Genomic DNA, 16,123 nt, shown 5'->3' on the forward strand with positions numbered 1-16,123 from the left:
AGAGGAGTGATAAGAAAGAAATGAGACTTTTCTTTCTTCATAGTGACCTCAGCCCAGTTTCTCAAGCTCAATTTCAATGCCAAGGATGCATTGCTCATCTCCTGTGGAAAAAAAAGGTCTGTTGCATTCCATATACTGAGGAATTTCAAAGCTTGCTCCCAGTCTTACCTGATCTGGTACCACTTACAATTGATGTTCCTGGCTGATGAAAAAAACCATCTCTGGTTATAGCTTCCACATGTCTCTCTTTGTATATTAGACCCCTGTGGAGAGTAAAGAACATGCTAGCAGCAGTAGTGACATTTTCTGCATAGACTATCATTCATCACGCAGATGGGAACAACAGATATAAAACTTTGGACTAGCATCTATTTCTGCTAGTGCCTTTGCTTACATACAGAGACTGTTTGAGAAGCCGTACACCACGATGGCCAATGTCCTTCCTGTAAGTGGCACCCTTGAAACGTATGGCCGCTACACCCCTGTTGGCTTCTCCCAGTGCTTTCATCAGGTCCTCCTTAACAGCAGTAATGGAGAGGACTCTGCCACCACTTGTCACCACTCTGCCATCCTTCAGAGTTGTGCCAGCATGGAACACCTCCAGCCCTAACTCTTTGGCTTGCAGCAGCCCTACAAAAGCAAAAGGAACTCTCTGAGTATTTTAAATCACATATTATGTTGGCAAAGCAGTGAAGATTGAAGTCCTTTCCTCAGGCAAGGGAGAACAACAACAAAGCTTCCCACCTTACCTTTCTTCTGAGAAACAGCATTACCACTGAAGGGTATCCCACTCCTCTGGCCCTAAGACTCCCTTCTGAGATGTCTGGTAAGGACACAGATCACCCAGGAACAGAAATAAGGGATCCAGGAGCCACAACATGACATACAACTAGCCTGTGCCAGGGCAAAACTGTGTTGATTATTGTAATTGTGAATCATTTTTGCAGGGCTTTCCTGAATGAAATCACAATTCACAGCAGTTTATTGCTTGGATTCTCTCCTCTCCCTGATATTAAACTATTAATGTGAATGTTACCTCAGCACTCCCCTTGCTATTCTGCTGTGCCCACTCCACAGAATTCCCTACCACACCTGGAATCAATGCTCTACAAACACTTGCAGGTGGCTGTCCAACAGCTAAAACAAATTACATATTTTGTTCTTTTAACTTGTTTCCACCTATTTTCCTGTTAGAGGAAAGCAGAACTGGTCAGGGTTATTTTTCAGATTCATATTCTGAGGAGGAGGAACTGCTGCCATCACTTGGAAAAAGTGAAACAAAACAGTTTTCCCCTTGCTGTTAGCTAGACACATTTTACAAACAAGTAAAAGGGACTTTTACACTTGCTGAAAGTATGGTGTGTTACGTTGCCACAGCACTGCCCTGACAAGGTCAAAGCTGAGCCCCAGCTGGCCTTGCTGTAACAGAAGCCTAACTCCTTCCCTTCATGTTTTAGCATATACTCCAAATAAAATGTTTATTAAAACCATTAAAATGTGGGAATCAATGTGGAAAATAGGGGGGGAAAAAGCCCTAATAAAATGCATACAACTCCAGGGGTTGGAGTGTAATAATAAAAGAATGAATTGGATTTCATTGTTTTGACTGTCTTTTTTTTGTGTGATTAACAAGCAAGGTGATTCTACGACCTCGCTCCTAAAGGTTCAAATACCAACTTGAAAAAAGTTACGTTCTTGAGTCTAACTAATGAAAGGCAGCTCATTAGCAGAGGGATTCATGTAGATACGTGGTTTGGATTTTTACAGTTACAGAAATGCAGAGTTTTCCAGAATATCACTAACAAAAAAAAAAAAATACAGTGAGTGAACTGGAAGAGGAGAATGGGCAAGGAGAACATGACAGCAGAAATCTTGACAAGGCCAAAAGCAACATATAGCATGACCTCTCTGGGCGATGTAGGGTAACTGGAGCTCTGACAAAAATATGGTGGCCTTGGTATAAGATGAATTGTCTGGGTTGCTTTACACAAGGCACAGGGATGGACTGGCAAAGCAGTAGCTGAGGGGGAAGGAAATAGTTCTGCAACAGTTCCCTCTGATTTTAAACATTTTTAAAAATGTTAATCTTAATGTTAAACCACAAGAATTTTAACACAGAAAAGGCATATTGATGTAAAGCCCACATGCCCAACTTCCCAAAAACCCTTTGAGGCCTGTGAAGAAGAGGTCCTTATTAGTATTACACAGTAATAACCTGGTTGGTTGGCACAAGGGAAGGAACCAAGCTGACAGCGGAGGCATGAACCTCTCCTATTTTAAAGGCCACAGGTCCTCAAGTCTCACTTGGTCAGGCATTAGCTAAGACAAAGTGACCTCCCAGCAAGGGAGCAAAACTAGCAATACATAGTCATGTGCTGACAACGCCGTGGTCCATGCTTCCAGTTTGCAGAAGTACTCCACATGAACGCACCAGAGTTGTTCCAGGAGGACATAATGCCCCATCATCTTTTTATCTCATTAACCAGCTATAGACAGAGCTTTATAAAATGATGTAATTTTAATCATTTATCCCCTGAGCTACTTTGGACAGGCATGCATTCCAGTTAAATGATTTTACTGAACAGCTATCCCTTCCACAAGGACAAGGAGTGATGGATGTAGCACATTCTGATGAGTATGAGGGGTAGGATGGAGGAAAGCAGTATAGCACCCTGGGAGAACAGGTAAATGCAAGCTTACTGAAGTACTAAGATAAAATTAGAGAGTAAACAACTGACTGAAGTTACCTGTTACCTCCATGCCTTTGTCATAGTCTCCTGGGTATCCTGGACTTGCCATGACCACACACACAGCTGTACTATTTTCTGACCAGGCTGGCATGAAGCTGCAGAGTTTGCCATCAATTGTTGCTTGAATCACTTCATAAAAATCGTTTTTAAGCAGTGGAAGGATTACCTGCAGAAAATTTTTGTATTGGTAGAAGTTAGTTCTTATTTTGCTGGCTTGTTAAAATTCAGCTTAGGGAAAATTCAATTAATAGAGTAAAATCTGTACCTGCCAAATGGAAAACACTGTATTTCCCCATACCAGTAGATTTAGAAACTATAGGGGAGCATTAATTTGCAGAATCATTTTGTAACTGGCAGAAATTTACAACATGATATGGCAGATTATGTAGGAGGAACATGAATTTAGGCTCCTCCCAGTCTGCTTCTATCCAGAAAAATAAAATCTGAGCAACAGCTCTTTAACTTGAATTCTTTAACTAACAATTCACAGAAGCTGACTAGTTAAAATTTCAAGGTACTTCACACATTGTCTGAACACTCTCATTCAGATCTGCATGCTCAGGGGAAGGAAGACATAAATCCAAATATATCACATACATTTCCTTAAGCATATTTAAGCTTCTAGTACCTTTCACTCACCTGGCACTGAGGGTCACCAAACTGACATTTAAAGTTTAAAATTTTCACACCATCTTTGGTAATCATTAAACCTGTTTGCAGCACACCTGAACAGAAAGAACACAGCCAAGCAAATGAATTTAAACATTTAGTTTTCAAGAACTCCTTTAAATGCAGCACAGTATTTTGGAATGTGGAAAGCATTTCTGCAAACCATAAGGGATTAGGAGCAGGGATTCTGCAAGCAGTTACACACAACTCGTAATAATTTCACAGTAACCAACAAAGTGGCTAGTGACAACCTGAGGAACGTTGCATCACATTTTAGAACAAATACAACAGAAGGCAACCCCTCTGCATCAGAAAGTCAAGTTCTGCCTTCTGCTACAGCCCTCTCATTGAAGGCATTCAGAGATCAGAAGGAACTGGCAGGATGAAAAAAATCAGTTCCCATAACGCCCCATTCATTACACCAACATTGCAATTTTCTTACCATTAAGTGCATTATTGTTGTGCATAAATATAGACATATAACTCTATTTTAGGCAAAAATAACAAACCAAAATTCACTACTGCTACTAACAAACAAGAACAAACAAAAACTCATTGAAGAAGGTATGCTGTGATTTCTGCTCAACACAGACATACATGCCTGTGGTGATCTAAAGCAGGCCTTCCATTGTATAATCAGAAACCAATCCCCAGAGAATAACGTGGGAAAATTTAAACCCCACATAGCACCAGGTCCTCCAGCATCATCCTGAAAATGCTCAACACCCACAATGTTCTTACTGCGGATTCGGGCATTGTGAAAAAGTTACCAAATAGCAGAGAATACATCTCAGACCGGAACCCAAGTCTTTACATGTACACGATCCTGACAGTCATCAGTACCAAAATCAGCCATTGGCGTTAAGTGCCAGCTGTGAGCATCACCTTCCCTCTTCAAAAGAGCCTTAAGACAAGGATCTTAAGAAAACTTACATTGCTGTATATAGGAGTGAACAATACAACTGTACTTAAGTATATATTATATCTTGAACTACAGAAAGTCTGGTTGCAGCTGTTTAAATACAAAATATTTAACACAAATACAGTATGTTTTATGGAGAAAAGATGAAAGATCTCTCCAAAGGAACAGCTAAAAGCCAAACCAGTGCCATTTAATACTAAATGAAAAATTAACTTTATTTTTTAGAACAAATATTATTTGGAATTCAAAAGCAATCCCTAACATTGAAACTAATCTTCATATGACTTTACTTTGTTTTTCAGCTGAATGCTTACTTACCTACATATGCTGTTCCTTCTTGTCTCATACTATCAACAACATGTTGAAGGATAGAATCATTGATTTTCTCTAGAAGAACTTCTGGAACCTGACAATCAACAAAGTGATTGAGACAGTGATGACATTTGCTGGACTAGCTCATAGGACCTGGAAGGACTGGGGTAAGCAAATGCCTCAGCTATGTTTTCTGCCCTCCCACCCCAAACCAGTGCGCTCCTTCCATCAGGGTGCTGCTGCCTGAAGGACAGATACCCTGATCCTCTGTCTCCGAAGATTTTTTGTTTGGTTCTTTCTTTAGAAGGCTAGTTTTAAGGAGGTTTGAGACACTGGCAACCTGGGCTGTACAAAGTAAGATTGTTTCTGTACTTAGAGAAAAACACACTAATAATGTACTTGAGCAGCATATTTAGCACAATGCAGTCAGCCTTAAGGTTCAACAACAAGAAGCCCACGGTTAGGTTTAAGACACAAAGACTCCAGGCATGCGGGGAATTTTGCAGGGACATTTCAAGTGATGCTAATCAGAGCAGAGAAACACCAAGTTTAGGAATAATGGAAAAGGTAAAAGAGAGACCATTCCTCAGAACACTGGCTCAGTAAATCCTAAAGAATGACTACTAAAGTTTGAGCCCTCTATTGCACTTACACAAGCAAAGCATCAATCAATTCGAGAAGAAACCTGACCTATGTGATAGAAACAAGGTTGGGCCCTAAAGGAGACATATTAACTGCAGATGTGATCAGCCATATTGCAGGCTGAGGAGGAGGACTGCTGTACCTGAGGAACTGGGCAATAGGCTCCCATCCCTCCAGTGTTTGGACCCTGGTCACCATCCAATAATCGTTTATGGGCCTGGGCTGGGGGCATTGAGGCAACGGTGACACCATCCGTGAAGCACAAGCACTGTTAAGAGGCACACACAACACAGAAACAGTGACAATGTCCTGTCCTAAAGGAAGTTAACACCACTGGTCACAGGCTGAGGCTCAGTTCTGCCAGGAAAATTTAGGAATCAAAGACAGAAAGCAACAGGATCCACCTATTCTGCTGCAGGCCCACTGACCTGAAGGGTTCATTGAGCTTTCTTTCTCATTTTTAAATAATCAGGAGAAACGGTGACCCTCATAACAATTCCTTTCTGATGAATTAGATCTTGACCTATCAGTCACTTGCACATATGCATACCTTTAGGTATGTGAATGGTCTTCATTGACTCCACAGAACATTCATATGTTTCAAGTTAAATGTTTGCAGATCTGGGGCCTGAATGAGTGTGAGGTATTCTCAGAGCAGGACAAGCCTTGCACAAAGAACTCTTTTTCAGTTTTCATGTGGCATATAATACGCACACTTCAGTTTTATCCTGCCACTGAGTAGTAATCCGTGGTAAGGAAAGTGCTAAAATAGGCACTAAATATTAGCACAAAATTATCAATATAACAAGAATTATCAAGGCAAAGTCCATGCAAACATATTTTAGGTCACCTTAGGAAAAAGGATAATTTTCCACCTAAAAATATCACCATAATTGCAATTTTATGCCTAATGTAGGAGAAAATGCTAATGTCAACATACATTGATTAGTATGACATCAAATTGATTAGGCTGCATATTTATTTATGTAAGCACAAACAAAATAAAAAACTTATCTGAAGCAATAAACTTGTGAGTTTATGCACAGAGCATAGCAATAATGCCAAAGAATAAAAGCACACAACCACACCATCAGTCACATACAGAAAGTTCTTCTCCTTGAAGAAGTTCTTCGATAACAACCATCCCTCCAAACATTCTGTCCTGTTCAAAAAAAAGTCTCCAGTTAGCAAACATGACATCTACTAGCTAGATCTTATCTTTATTTTCTTTCAACAGAAAAAACAATGTATATGAAAAGCACCAGCTACCTTGAATTCTGGTGTGTTGAGCAAAGCTAGCAGAATCTCATTTGGAGATAAGGAAGAGACATTGAAATGCACCTTATCAGACCTCAGGAGCCAATGAAACATGAAAAAGTTGGAGGGGCTGGGCAGCAGGACTCAGTGCTGGAATGAGAGTTCAGTTACAAACTGTAAAGCCCTGCTCACTGCCCACTGACTGTGGCAAACATGAGGAATTTGAGGATGATACTCAGAGAAATTCCTTGGTCAAATGGGCAAGTTTCTCCTGAAAATACTTGCTTATTGTGGCCAAAATTATAAACTCACAGGCTACAGAACATCAAGAACTGGATTCCCACTGAATAATTAAAGATTTATCCACCTGCATAATCTCTTGGACAGCTTTGCAGGCTTCCTCTTTGCTGGCTGCAATAGTGACTTCTTTTCTAGCAGCAGGGCCCCTCGCCCTTACAACTCGTGCAGGAAAGTCTGTGCTTTAAAAGAAAGCAAAAGTGAGATTCAGGCATCCCTCTGCATCCAGCAAAATTATAATCTTTAAGCTGAATGCCTCCCATATTCTTCCTTTTTTGTCGGATCAGCTGAAGAATAACACTTCAGAAAAATGCATTCCCTGCTAGCCCACCCTGTCATGGAGGTGAATGGGCTCTTATAGCCCTCAGCACAGTACTGCGAACCAGAAATCCATGAATTCTGTTGTTGGTTCTGGCATCAGCTTAGTGTATACCCTTAGACAAATCACTAAACTTTAACATCTCACAGTTTCTTCCTCTTTTCCCTGAGTTGGATTACTATTTTATTCCTGTCATAGGTCTGAAAAGATGAACTCGTTGATGATTTATAGTTTCATAACATCAGATTACAGTACATAATCCTATAAACCGCTCTGGAACTTTTCTTTAGGGTTGTAAGGTTAAGGCTGAGATAGGTCTTGCACGTAAAGGATATGTTAGAACTAGCATATTAACACTGTATCCCCAGAATTGCCCTGCTGACTCTTAAACACAAATTAAATTAAAAAAAAAACAAACAAACAACAAAACAAAACAGCATAACGTTAACATATTTTAACTACACTTTATACATTCACTTCTCTCTGGCTTGTGGACAGTCAAATAAAAAGTCCCTTTTGAAGAGCTGATTCTACACACTACTAGCCTGTTTTCTGAAACACCACCTCATTCCTCCTTTCCACATTACAATTTATATTAGCATAAATTTCAACCCTAAATTTATACAAGCAGCCAAAGCAAGCTCACACAAAGTTCCCTTTCTCCACATCTCAGTATTCTGATGCAAGTCTTATGCATGCTTACAGACATACAAGCTGTCGGCCTGTTTCTCTTACATGGCAGTAATACAGACTAAATGCTGTTACAGAGCAAAGGCAGTGAAAAGGTTGTTTTTATAAAAAAAAAAAAAGTTCCACTACATTATACCACATGTAACATGTGACAGCAGAGACAAGAAGTCCATGAAACCAACACACAGCCACAGACCAGTGTAGCTGCACACAGCAGCTGCTGTGAGATTGGACCAAAATAGCACAGTGGTAAGTTACTTTCCCTAAGGATCCCCAGTGACTTCAGAGACATCGCTGCTCAAAGCAATTGCAGAGATGTGTAGTTACATTTCTCTCTCCATGTAAAAGAGCTGCTGTCTAGCCTCGAAGAAATAAGAGCATCCTCCTTAAGTTATGAGTATTTGACCAGTCCCTCATAAATCTCTCCACAGATAGCATTTTGCTGGTGTCTGTCTGTGTGGAAATTATTCTTACCCTTACAGAAAGATTTATTGAAATATTTTCCTCTGCCACAATTTTTGGTCTTTTAAAAGCCTAACTAGCATCCTGAAGAAGCTGGTCAAAGAAGAGCTGTGATCTGTGAACAGAAAAATCAATCTGTTTACGTTCCCTGTACCTTCACCATCTGTCCCTAATTACAAAACTAATTAATTCAGTAGCTATTTGAGAAGAACAACAGTTGAAAAGTTACCTAGTTCTAGGTAACTATCATGGGTGAAAGCCAAATGCATAGATAACTTGACAGAAGATTTTCCAGTATCAAAATATCTACCTGATAATAAACCTACAAGCTTCCTGGGGATTGGTGAAGGCTTTCCATCTTGCTGTTGGGATCCCATGTCGATCCAGAAAGGCTTTGGCAAAACTGGTGTTGGATGCCAGCTGGGCTGCTTTTGCAGATGGTCCAAAACACCTAACTCCTGCTGCTCTCAGGTCATCAACAATCCCTAATTGGCAAAAATAGCAACAGAACCAAGTCATCCCTTTGGAAACGTCAAGCTGTTTGACAAAAGGAAAATCACATAACCATTCCAGCAGTCTGTTACACTTTTCCTTGTCTCAAACAGCTACCCGTAAAACTTGAGCTGTCTCAAACAGCTTATCCTTAAAATAAGGTTCTGCATATCCAATGACCTGTTTCAGCATTTAGTTTTACGAGGTTACATTACTAAGTGCTGCCACAGTTACCACCCCATGACTAGTGTTAGGACTGTCTGGTACTTCTGTTCACTAAGACATGGAGAGCTTACTGCACATTACAATAAATGCACGTGATGGTTTGGGTACTGCTGCATACAGCAACAACGTTAGAACTATTGCAAGAAAATTCTTTATATAAAGGAAAGCAGAGCAGGACACACAAGACTACTTGTAACCATTACCGATTCTTGATCCTGAATGATTTCCCCTGCTGGTATCTAACACACAAAAAGCAGCATACAGCTATGAAGCCACATGTTTTAAGTGACTATAATTTACATTTACAAGATAATCCATATTTTCTTGCTTTTCAGTTTAATTAAGTCAGTGTGTGTCCTAAGATCCGAAAGAGTTCATTTTAAAGCACAATTCAAGGCCCTGATTTTTACTGTCAAGTTAATTTATTTCAGCCTTACCAGCTGACAGAAGAGCTTCTTGTCCAACTAACACAAGTCCAATGTTATGATCTTTGCAGAACTGGGTAACAATGGTGTGATTGCTCACTAATACAGCTGAAAAGGAAGAGGAAATTTCATTAAGTTACCTCTGTAAAGCCTAAATAAGAGATGGGAGATGAGAATGTCATTGTTCCATCTCCCTAATAAGTATGATTAAAGTAACAAAACAACCCATGAAGGGCAAAGTAAAACAAACAATATAATAATAATAACAACAGAGTCCAGAAGGAACAGTGAACATTTCCAATTTGCACCACTGTTTTAATACACATCTGAAAACTTATTAAATGTATTTTATTTGCTATATGTGATCAATATAAACTTTTAAAAGCTGCTTATCATACCAGAATTAAAACAGAAAAAATAAAACTGTAAGTTCATAAGGAACTTACAAAATCTGAGCAAAGATTTCCTCAATGGCAATGCATGATGTCGCTAAATTCAGCTGAGCAGTCTGGGCAGACACCAGAGAAGTTTCTATCCAGAAGTTATTAACTTTGAGCCTTCTAGTCATCTGCTACATTTTGCTAAATTTGGTAAGTGAATTCAAGCATAACAGCAGGAAGAAAGAGGTGAGGTATAGAAACACACAGTCTCATATAAGCCTTGCTACCTTAAGAAGCTAGGCTAAAAGTAGGTATAGTGTGATGTTTTACTGGGCAGTTCTAAAATTCAGAAACAAAACATGCAGAAAAAATTACGTATGTCCCTTAAATAATTTGTGGTATCAGTAAAAGAAAAGAATAATTGTTATCTCCTTCTGAGTAAACACGAACAGGCTCTGTTTTGTTTCAGTTCCAACACCCATATTACTGATTACTTGGCACAATATTCTATTTTTTCCTCCTTTTTACCTGAATTGGAAATTTTTCCATTGTCAGCTGTTCCTGCATTTCCTGGAGCAACAAACACATGTTTTACATGTGGAGACTGAGCCAACTTCCAGGCCAGCGCATGCTCTCTCCCTCCACTGCCAATCACAAGCACTCGATCAGCCATTAACCTGTGCAAACCCAGAATCATCATATATAGTACTATCTATTTATTTCACAAACCCATGTAAAAATAAGCAAAAATATGTAAATTATATCTTTCACTTATAATTGGCAAGTAATATCAATCCGGTGCATATTAGAAAGGTATCCATAAGACATCTGAACAATGTGACCCTACCAGTAGCATCACTGTATAGATGCATCATTCACATTTGATTAATTTAAATACAACAATTAAATCACTGAGAAGGTTTTTTCACTTGTTTCAGCAGAGTCAAGATTTCCTCTCTTAATTATCCAGGCTGAAATAATCTTGTCATGACGGGGTGTCATCAAGTCCTTTGCACAACTACACAGGACAGGACAGAAAGTTTCATACAAAGGCTTTAGGTAACTTGCCAGATAAATATATTTCAAACTGAACACTGTGGTTGATCTAGGAACTTTTATGAGTGTAAAAATCCTTAGTAATAAATAGCAAAGGCAATTTTCTGAACAGATTTTAAACTTTGACAATTGCTAAGAGGGTAACTTCAGCACAGCAGCATGCTCAGTAAAAGAACAACTGTTAATTTCACTAGCACACTGACATTTGAAACAGTTCCTCAATAATATTTCTAGGCAAATTAGTTTTGATTTATTTCAGAACTGTTATCATACTCAACATAGGTCACATCTGCAAACTTAATTTTTCCATATGTGCTGAATGTGGACAAATGTCAGAAAGAAAAAACACCCCAGAACATGACCTTTAAGGAAGATGCTAATGGCATAAACCAGTCCTTACCCAGGAAATAGATGATAAATTAAAGATACCATAAACCACCAGCTTTGCAAGCAACATACCAGCAGTCTTTTCCCAAGAAATCAGGACCATTGGTTTCAGTTCATTACATAGCTTCCAAAGGCAAACAGAAGCTAAATGGTGACACTGAGGTATACTATTTCAGAAAATATGTTCACAGAACTGTCATAAATCAATAATCATGTTTCGAGTTCCTGAGACAGTATTAAGATGTCTTAACCCAATATCAATGAACTAAAATTTAACCATATATATTTTCACAATTATTAAATTGTCCGAATACAAAGTAAATATTTCAAATAGCCTGTCCCTGGGGATTACGGACCATTGTGGATTATCTAAGAGACTAATTTTAAGTTTCAGGTATTGTGCCCTAGGCATATAAACGCAGAGCATACACTTAACGCTCTATCAATCGCCAGACTGATTTCCTTGGAAAAGACTTTCTAAGTCTTTATACTGTGTAACTATCCAATATGTCAGACCTTGTCTTTCCTTTTGTCACTGCTTGACAAATAATTCTGGAATCACTAGGAAGCTCCTGTGAACTTAAAAGTAGAGGGTTACAACAAAGACACCTACATGCTCTTCACGAAGCTTCATTAGGCACTACGGTCCAACTGCTATTAATAAAAAGCAAAGTGTTTTTAAAAGCAAAATTATTTTTTCCTTTAAATATAATTTCACAATTCACTGAAGTTTTCTAAAACACTATAAATTTAAGTTCCTGGCTAGGAAGAGAGTGAAACCAAGCAGTGCCTCCTACCCTGTGGAAAAAATGCACATTTCCATTCCACATCATAGTGAGGGCATGAAAGACGTTTTTTACAAAGCAATTTAGAAGCGTGCTGGAAGAAAAGAAAGCTGGTAAGACAGTTGGTCCTAGAGGAAAGGCTGTAGAGAGGGATGTCTCACTTGAATCATCTCCCCTTACCGTGTCAGACCCTGCTGTTTGTCCACGCAAAAGGCTGAGGAGTCCTCCAGATGGATTCGAGTCCTTCCTTCAGCTCCTGCTACAGATCCAAATGATTTCTGATCTCCTAAAGCCAAGGATAAGAGTGAGAGGGTGAAAGAAGCAGACAGACCTGCATGCTGCCCTGTCCCCTTTTATCCCCCTGTCTGATGGGAGGATGCCCAGCAATATCACCTTAATGCCACCCGCCCTTCAAAACAGACCTCCCCACAGACTTCAGCAGCATGGACCATTCTCCTCTCTTTCAATTTTTCCTCAGCTAGCAACAAAAGCACCTCTTGCCCACAAATCAGTCCTACAATGTTAATAGCATTCAGCCCCAGGGAAAAAAAAAAAGAAGAGAGAAGCTACAATGTGGTGTCAAAAAGCTGAGATCACTGCTCAGTTCCCATGTTAAGAGCACTTTTATATCCCCCGGCAAGTAACGAACCCCAAAGACAACTTGTAAAAATAAAACAGCTTTCATGGTCTACAGCTAAACAGAAAGACTCCAGTTAAAACCTGCACACGTAACTCCCACAGACCAGTTCTTTGTAATGGAACATTTCCTTAGGTGTATATATAAAGGTAATTTTAATATCTAGCATGCACTTGAATTGTGCCCCACTTAATTACTACCCTTTTTATCTTTTGAAGAAATTTAACACAAGCAGTGCCAGAGATACAGTGTATATAATACACTTTATTCTCCACTGGGTCTTACACCATCCTCTTCAACAGCCTAATCCTTTCATGATAGTATCTGAAGTAATTTGGTTAATATTTGGCAAGCTTGCAATGCTACCACTCTTTACTGAAAACAAAAGTTAATGTATCCCAACATAGCACTGAGCAGCATCTGTGTGTCTTAAAATCAGGCAACGAGAAATAAATACATTAATAGAAACACAAACCATTCTTTTCATACCACTAAAACAATTTTTAAAGGAAATCTGCAAAGTTTATTTAAAACTTCTGTGGAATTAACAGCTTGTGTATTGTTGGACAGATGCTGTATTTGAACCTCCTGGTTTAAGGAGATATGCCTGCTACACTAAGCATCACTTACCAAGTGTCTGTAGACCGCCTTCCTTAGATTTGCCAACTCACAGTTCTACCTGGGACTGAAGAGCAAACCACCACAAGGAAAGAAGAGTCCTATTTCTTGTAAGACAAAACAAGGATAAAATTTCTCTTTTGCAACAGTTTTTGGGATCTTTTCTTATACTTGGGAGGCTGAGACAAGTCAGAAACAGAACTTGCGCCGCCCTGAAATGTCTCTCTGCTGCATGACTGGCCAGAAGAAGATAATTCAAACTTGCATTCATCCCAAGAGGTTAATTCGTATTGCAATTATTCGACCAAATTGCTTTCTTAGGTGATGAAGCGAATATGCAGCAGAAAAAGACAACATATAGAGAAACTTCCAATATCAAAATCTGACTTCTACAAAAAGTGAATCTGAAATTAAAAAAATGTAGAAAAGCATTGCCTAATGATCCGGAGAGAAAATCTCTCTGAAACAATGTATTTTAGTATTGTTTATTCACCAAGATAGCATACTATCAAAGCCATAATAGGATGAGCAGTCAGAGTATAACACTGGAAGCTGTACTGTACACAGTTGTTGCTTCCCTTCAGACGTCAGTGCCACCATTTTACTGGCTGGATATGCAGCACGCTCAACCATACCCCACCAAGTACCTTTAATAAAAAACACAAGGGTTGTTTTTTTTGGTTGGTTGTTTTTTAATAATAGATGCTGGTGTTCAGGAAGAAAACAAATTGTTATTGGTCTTCCATCTACTGTGGCTTTAAGTTGTGCACCTGGGTCCTCCTTTCCAGGCTGAGGATGAGAACCCTTTTCCTGGTTCAGGGTTTCTTTAGGTGAAGTTGCCATTCTTTGACAGGCAGCCGATGCCACGCACTGAGGCTGTAGGAAAATCCACCAGGCGTTACCCGACGTGCTGCAACAGTGGGGGCCGGGAGCTCTGGGTGGCCTTTTTGGGGTGAGCAGTCCTTTTTGGGGTGAGCCCAATGAATGCCAGCGTCCCCTGCTGCTAATGCAGCTGCTCAGAGGCATGCACAGCATTTTGAAAACCTTGTTATTGTTTTCCCGAAAAGCGTGTTCATTCACCTTGTGTGCAAAACACCAAACTATACACAGAGCGGAGGTATTTTATTAATTTCATTTTTGCACAAAGATGGGTGCTAGGTGGTAACTCCACAAAGCTAGCACCCCACTCACTCCAAGAAATTACAAGGTGTTATACAGTTAAATGTGTCAGTAACAGCTAATATTCACATCCCCCAGCTAATAATTGGCTAGTTTCTTTCTCACTTCATCTTAAAAGTACAGCTCCCTTTAAATTTACCACTCATGCTCAAAGACTAAGGGGCTTATTTGAGTAGGGGGTTTTCTGGCCTATGGGCGTGATTTTTAGTATTACTGACACTGGATGGGATATTGATTGATACCGGATGGGACACCCAGGATGTCCAGAACATCTGGGCATCATTGATACCAGATGGAACATCCGGTCCCTGTCTAATCAAAATAACCAAAAATATATTTACAAGTATGATAGATGATATATTTACAAGCAAGATAAGGTTAGGAAAACATTATGTTTAGATAACAGGAAGAGTCTGGACATGATTTGAGTATCATGTCCTTGGACAATATATCCTGGATATGATTTAGTATTGCACCATGGTAGAATACATTCCTTACTAATTGACATGATTTAGTATTACAGAACAAGATATCCTAATTAGCAGATTTTTGTAAAATAAGCACATGGAAGGACCTTGAGAACAAGCCAAAAGGGTACTGAGCATGCTTGAAGATCGAGTTCAACCAGCGAACACGGTGAGGAGGGCTATTGACAACCACTAAAGAAATTTAGAAGACCACCACTGAATTTGACCGCGCATGTGCCAAGGACATTTGCATATATTAATGAGTAGTATGAATATTATAATCATTTCATGGAAATTTAATGAATATGCAAACTTTATGTGTATATAATATCTGCAATACAAGAGCCTGGTGTGTACATTAGGTGGAGCGATCCCCTGTGCACCCAGCACTGCAATAAATGCCCACTTTCTAAAACTCTAAAGAATGAGTTTTAAAGAGTTTCTTTCACCAACTTCTACGGTATCAGTTAATAACCCATCCATTATCATTTTAATGAGGGTAATTCACCTAAAAGATATTTGGTTTTGGTTCAGTTAATAACCCATCGGGTATCATTTTAATGAGGGTAATTCACCTAAAAGACACTTGGTTTTAGTTCTTATCAACATCACAATTAATTGTCCTCCTTGACTTTATACTTTTCACCCAGCTTTCGCTGTCTTCCGATGTTGGATGTTCCCTTTTATCAGTCAGTCTCTCAGTTCTTCTTCAAGAATATAGTTGTAAAACAAATGCTTCCCTATCTCTGTTCCCTTCTCTGGCCGCCAAATTCTGTTTTGCCAGGCTCACACGGTTCATTTTTATTACTTAACAGAAAATTCCATTTTCTTCAGGGTATCGTTATGGGCAAGGACAACGCTGTGACAGACCAAGCCTTTGTCAGGCACATACACCTGTGAAGAGGCAGGGAAACTTGTCGTCTACTAAGGTAAAATTCACTCAGGAGAACGAAGGCTAAAAGCAGTTATGGTCTACATGTGCAAGTGTACGTATAAAAAAAAGCAGTGAAAGTCGTGCCTGCCACATACCCTTCCCGACTGCCAAGCCCGGCGCTATATCGCACCCGACACGCCGCCCGTTGGCCCCTCCGCTACCCTCCCCTCCCCCGCGGCGGCGCGCATGCGCCGGCGGCCGCGCCGGGCCGCCCGACT

The 16,123-nt window shown here is 39.7% G+C and overlaps 1 protein-coding gene across 1 annotated transcript in view; it reads right to left on the reverse strand.

Annotated features, from left to right (window-relative positions):
- LOC142060564 (trifunctional purine biosynthetic protein adenosine-3-like) overlaps positions 1–10,519 on the reverse strand; it is a 28,280-nt gene extending 17,761 nt beyond the window's left edge. The window contains exons 1-11 of the mRNA XM_075100919.1: positions 10,371–10,519; positions 9,475–9,570; positions 8,631–8,805; positions 6,920–7,031; positions 6,398–6,457; positions 5,438–5,563; positions 4,660–4,747; positions 3,390–3,475; positions 2,748–2,916; positions 399–630; positions 169–263 (exon numbers count right to left, since the gene is read on the reverse strand). Coding sequence (XP_074957020.1) covers positions 169–263; positions 399–630; positions 2,748–2,916; positions 3,390–3,475; positions 4,660–4,747; positions 5,438–5,563; positions 6,398–6,457; positions 6,920–7,031; positions 8,631–8,805; positions 9,475–9,570; positions 10,371–10,515 — 1,384 coding nt within the window. The 5' untranslated portion in view covers positions 10,516–10,519. The remainder of the gene's footprint in view (positions 1–168; positions 264–398; positions 631–2,747; positions 2,917–3,389; positions 3,476–4,659; positions 4,748–5,437; positions 5,564–6,397; positions 6,458–6,919; positions 7,032–8,630; positions 8,806–9,474; positions 9,571–10,370) is intronic.
- Positions 10,520–16,123: the final 5,604 nt, after the last annotated feature.

This window comes from Phalacrocorax aristotelis, chromosome 1 (assembly GCF_949628215.1).
Source record: "Phalacrocorax aristotelis chromosome 1, bGulAri2.1, whole genome shotgun sequence".
Lineage (NCBI taxonomy): Eukaryota > Metazoa > Chordata > Aves > Suliformes > Phalacrocoracidae > Phalacrocorax > Phalacrocorax aristotelis.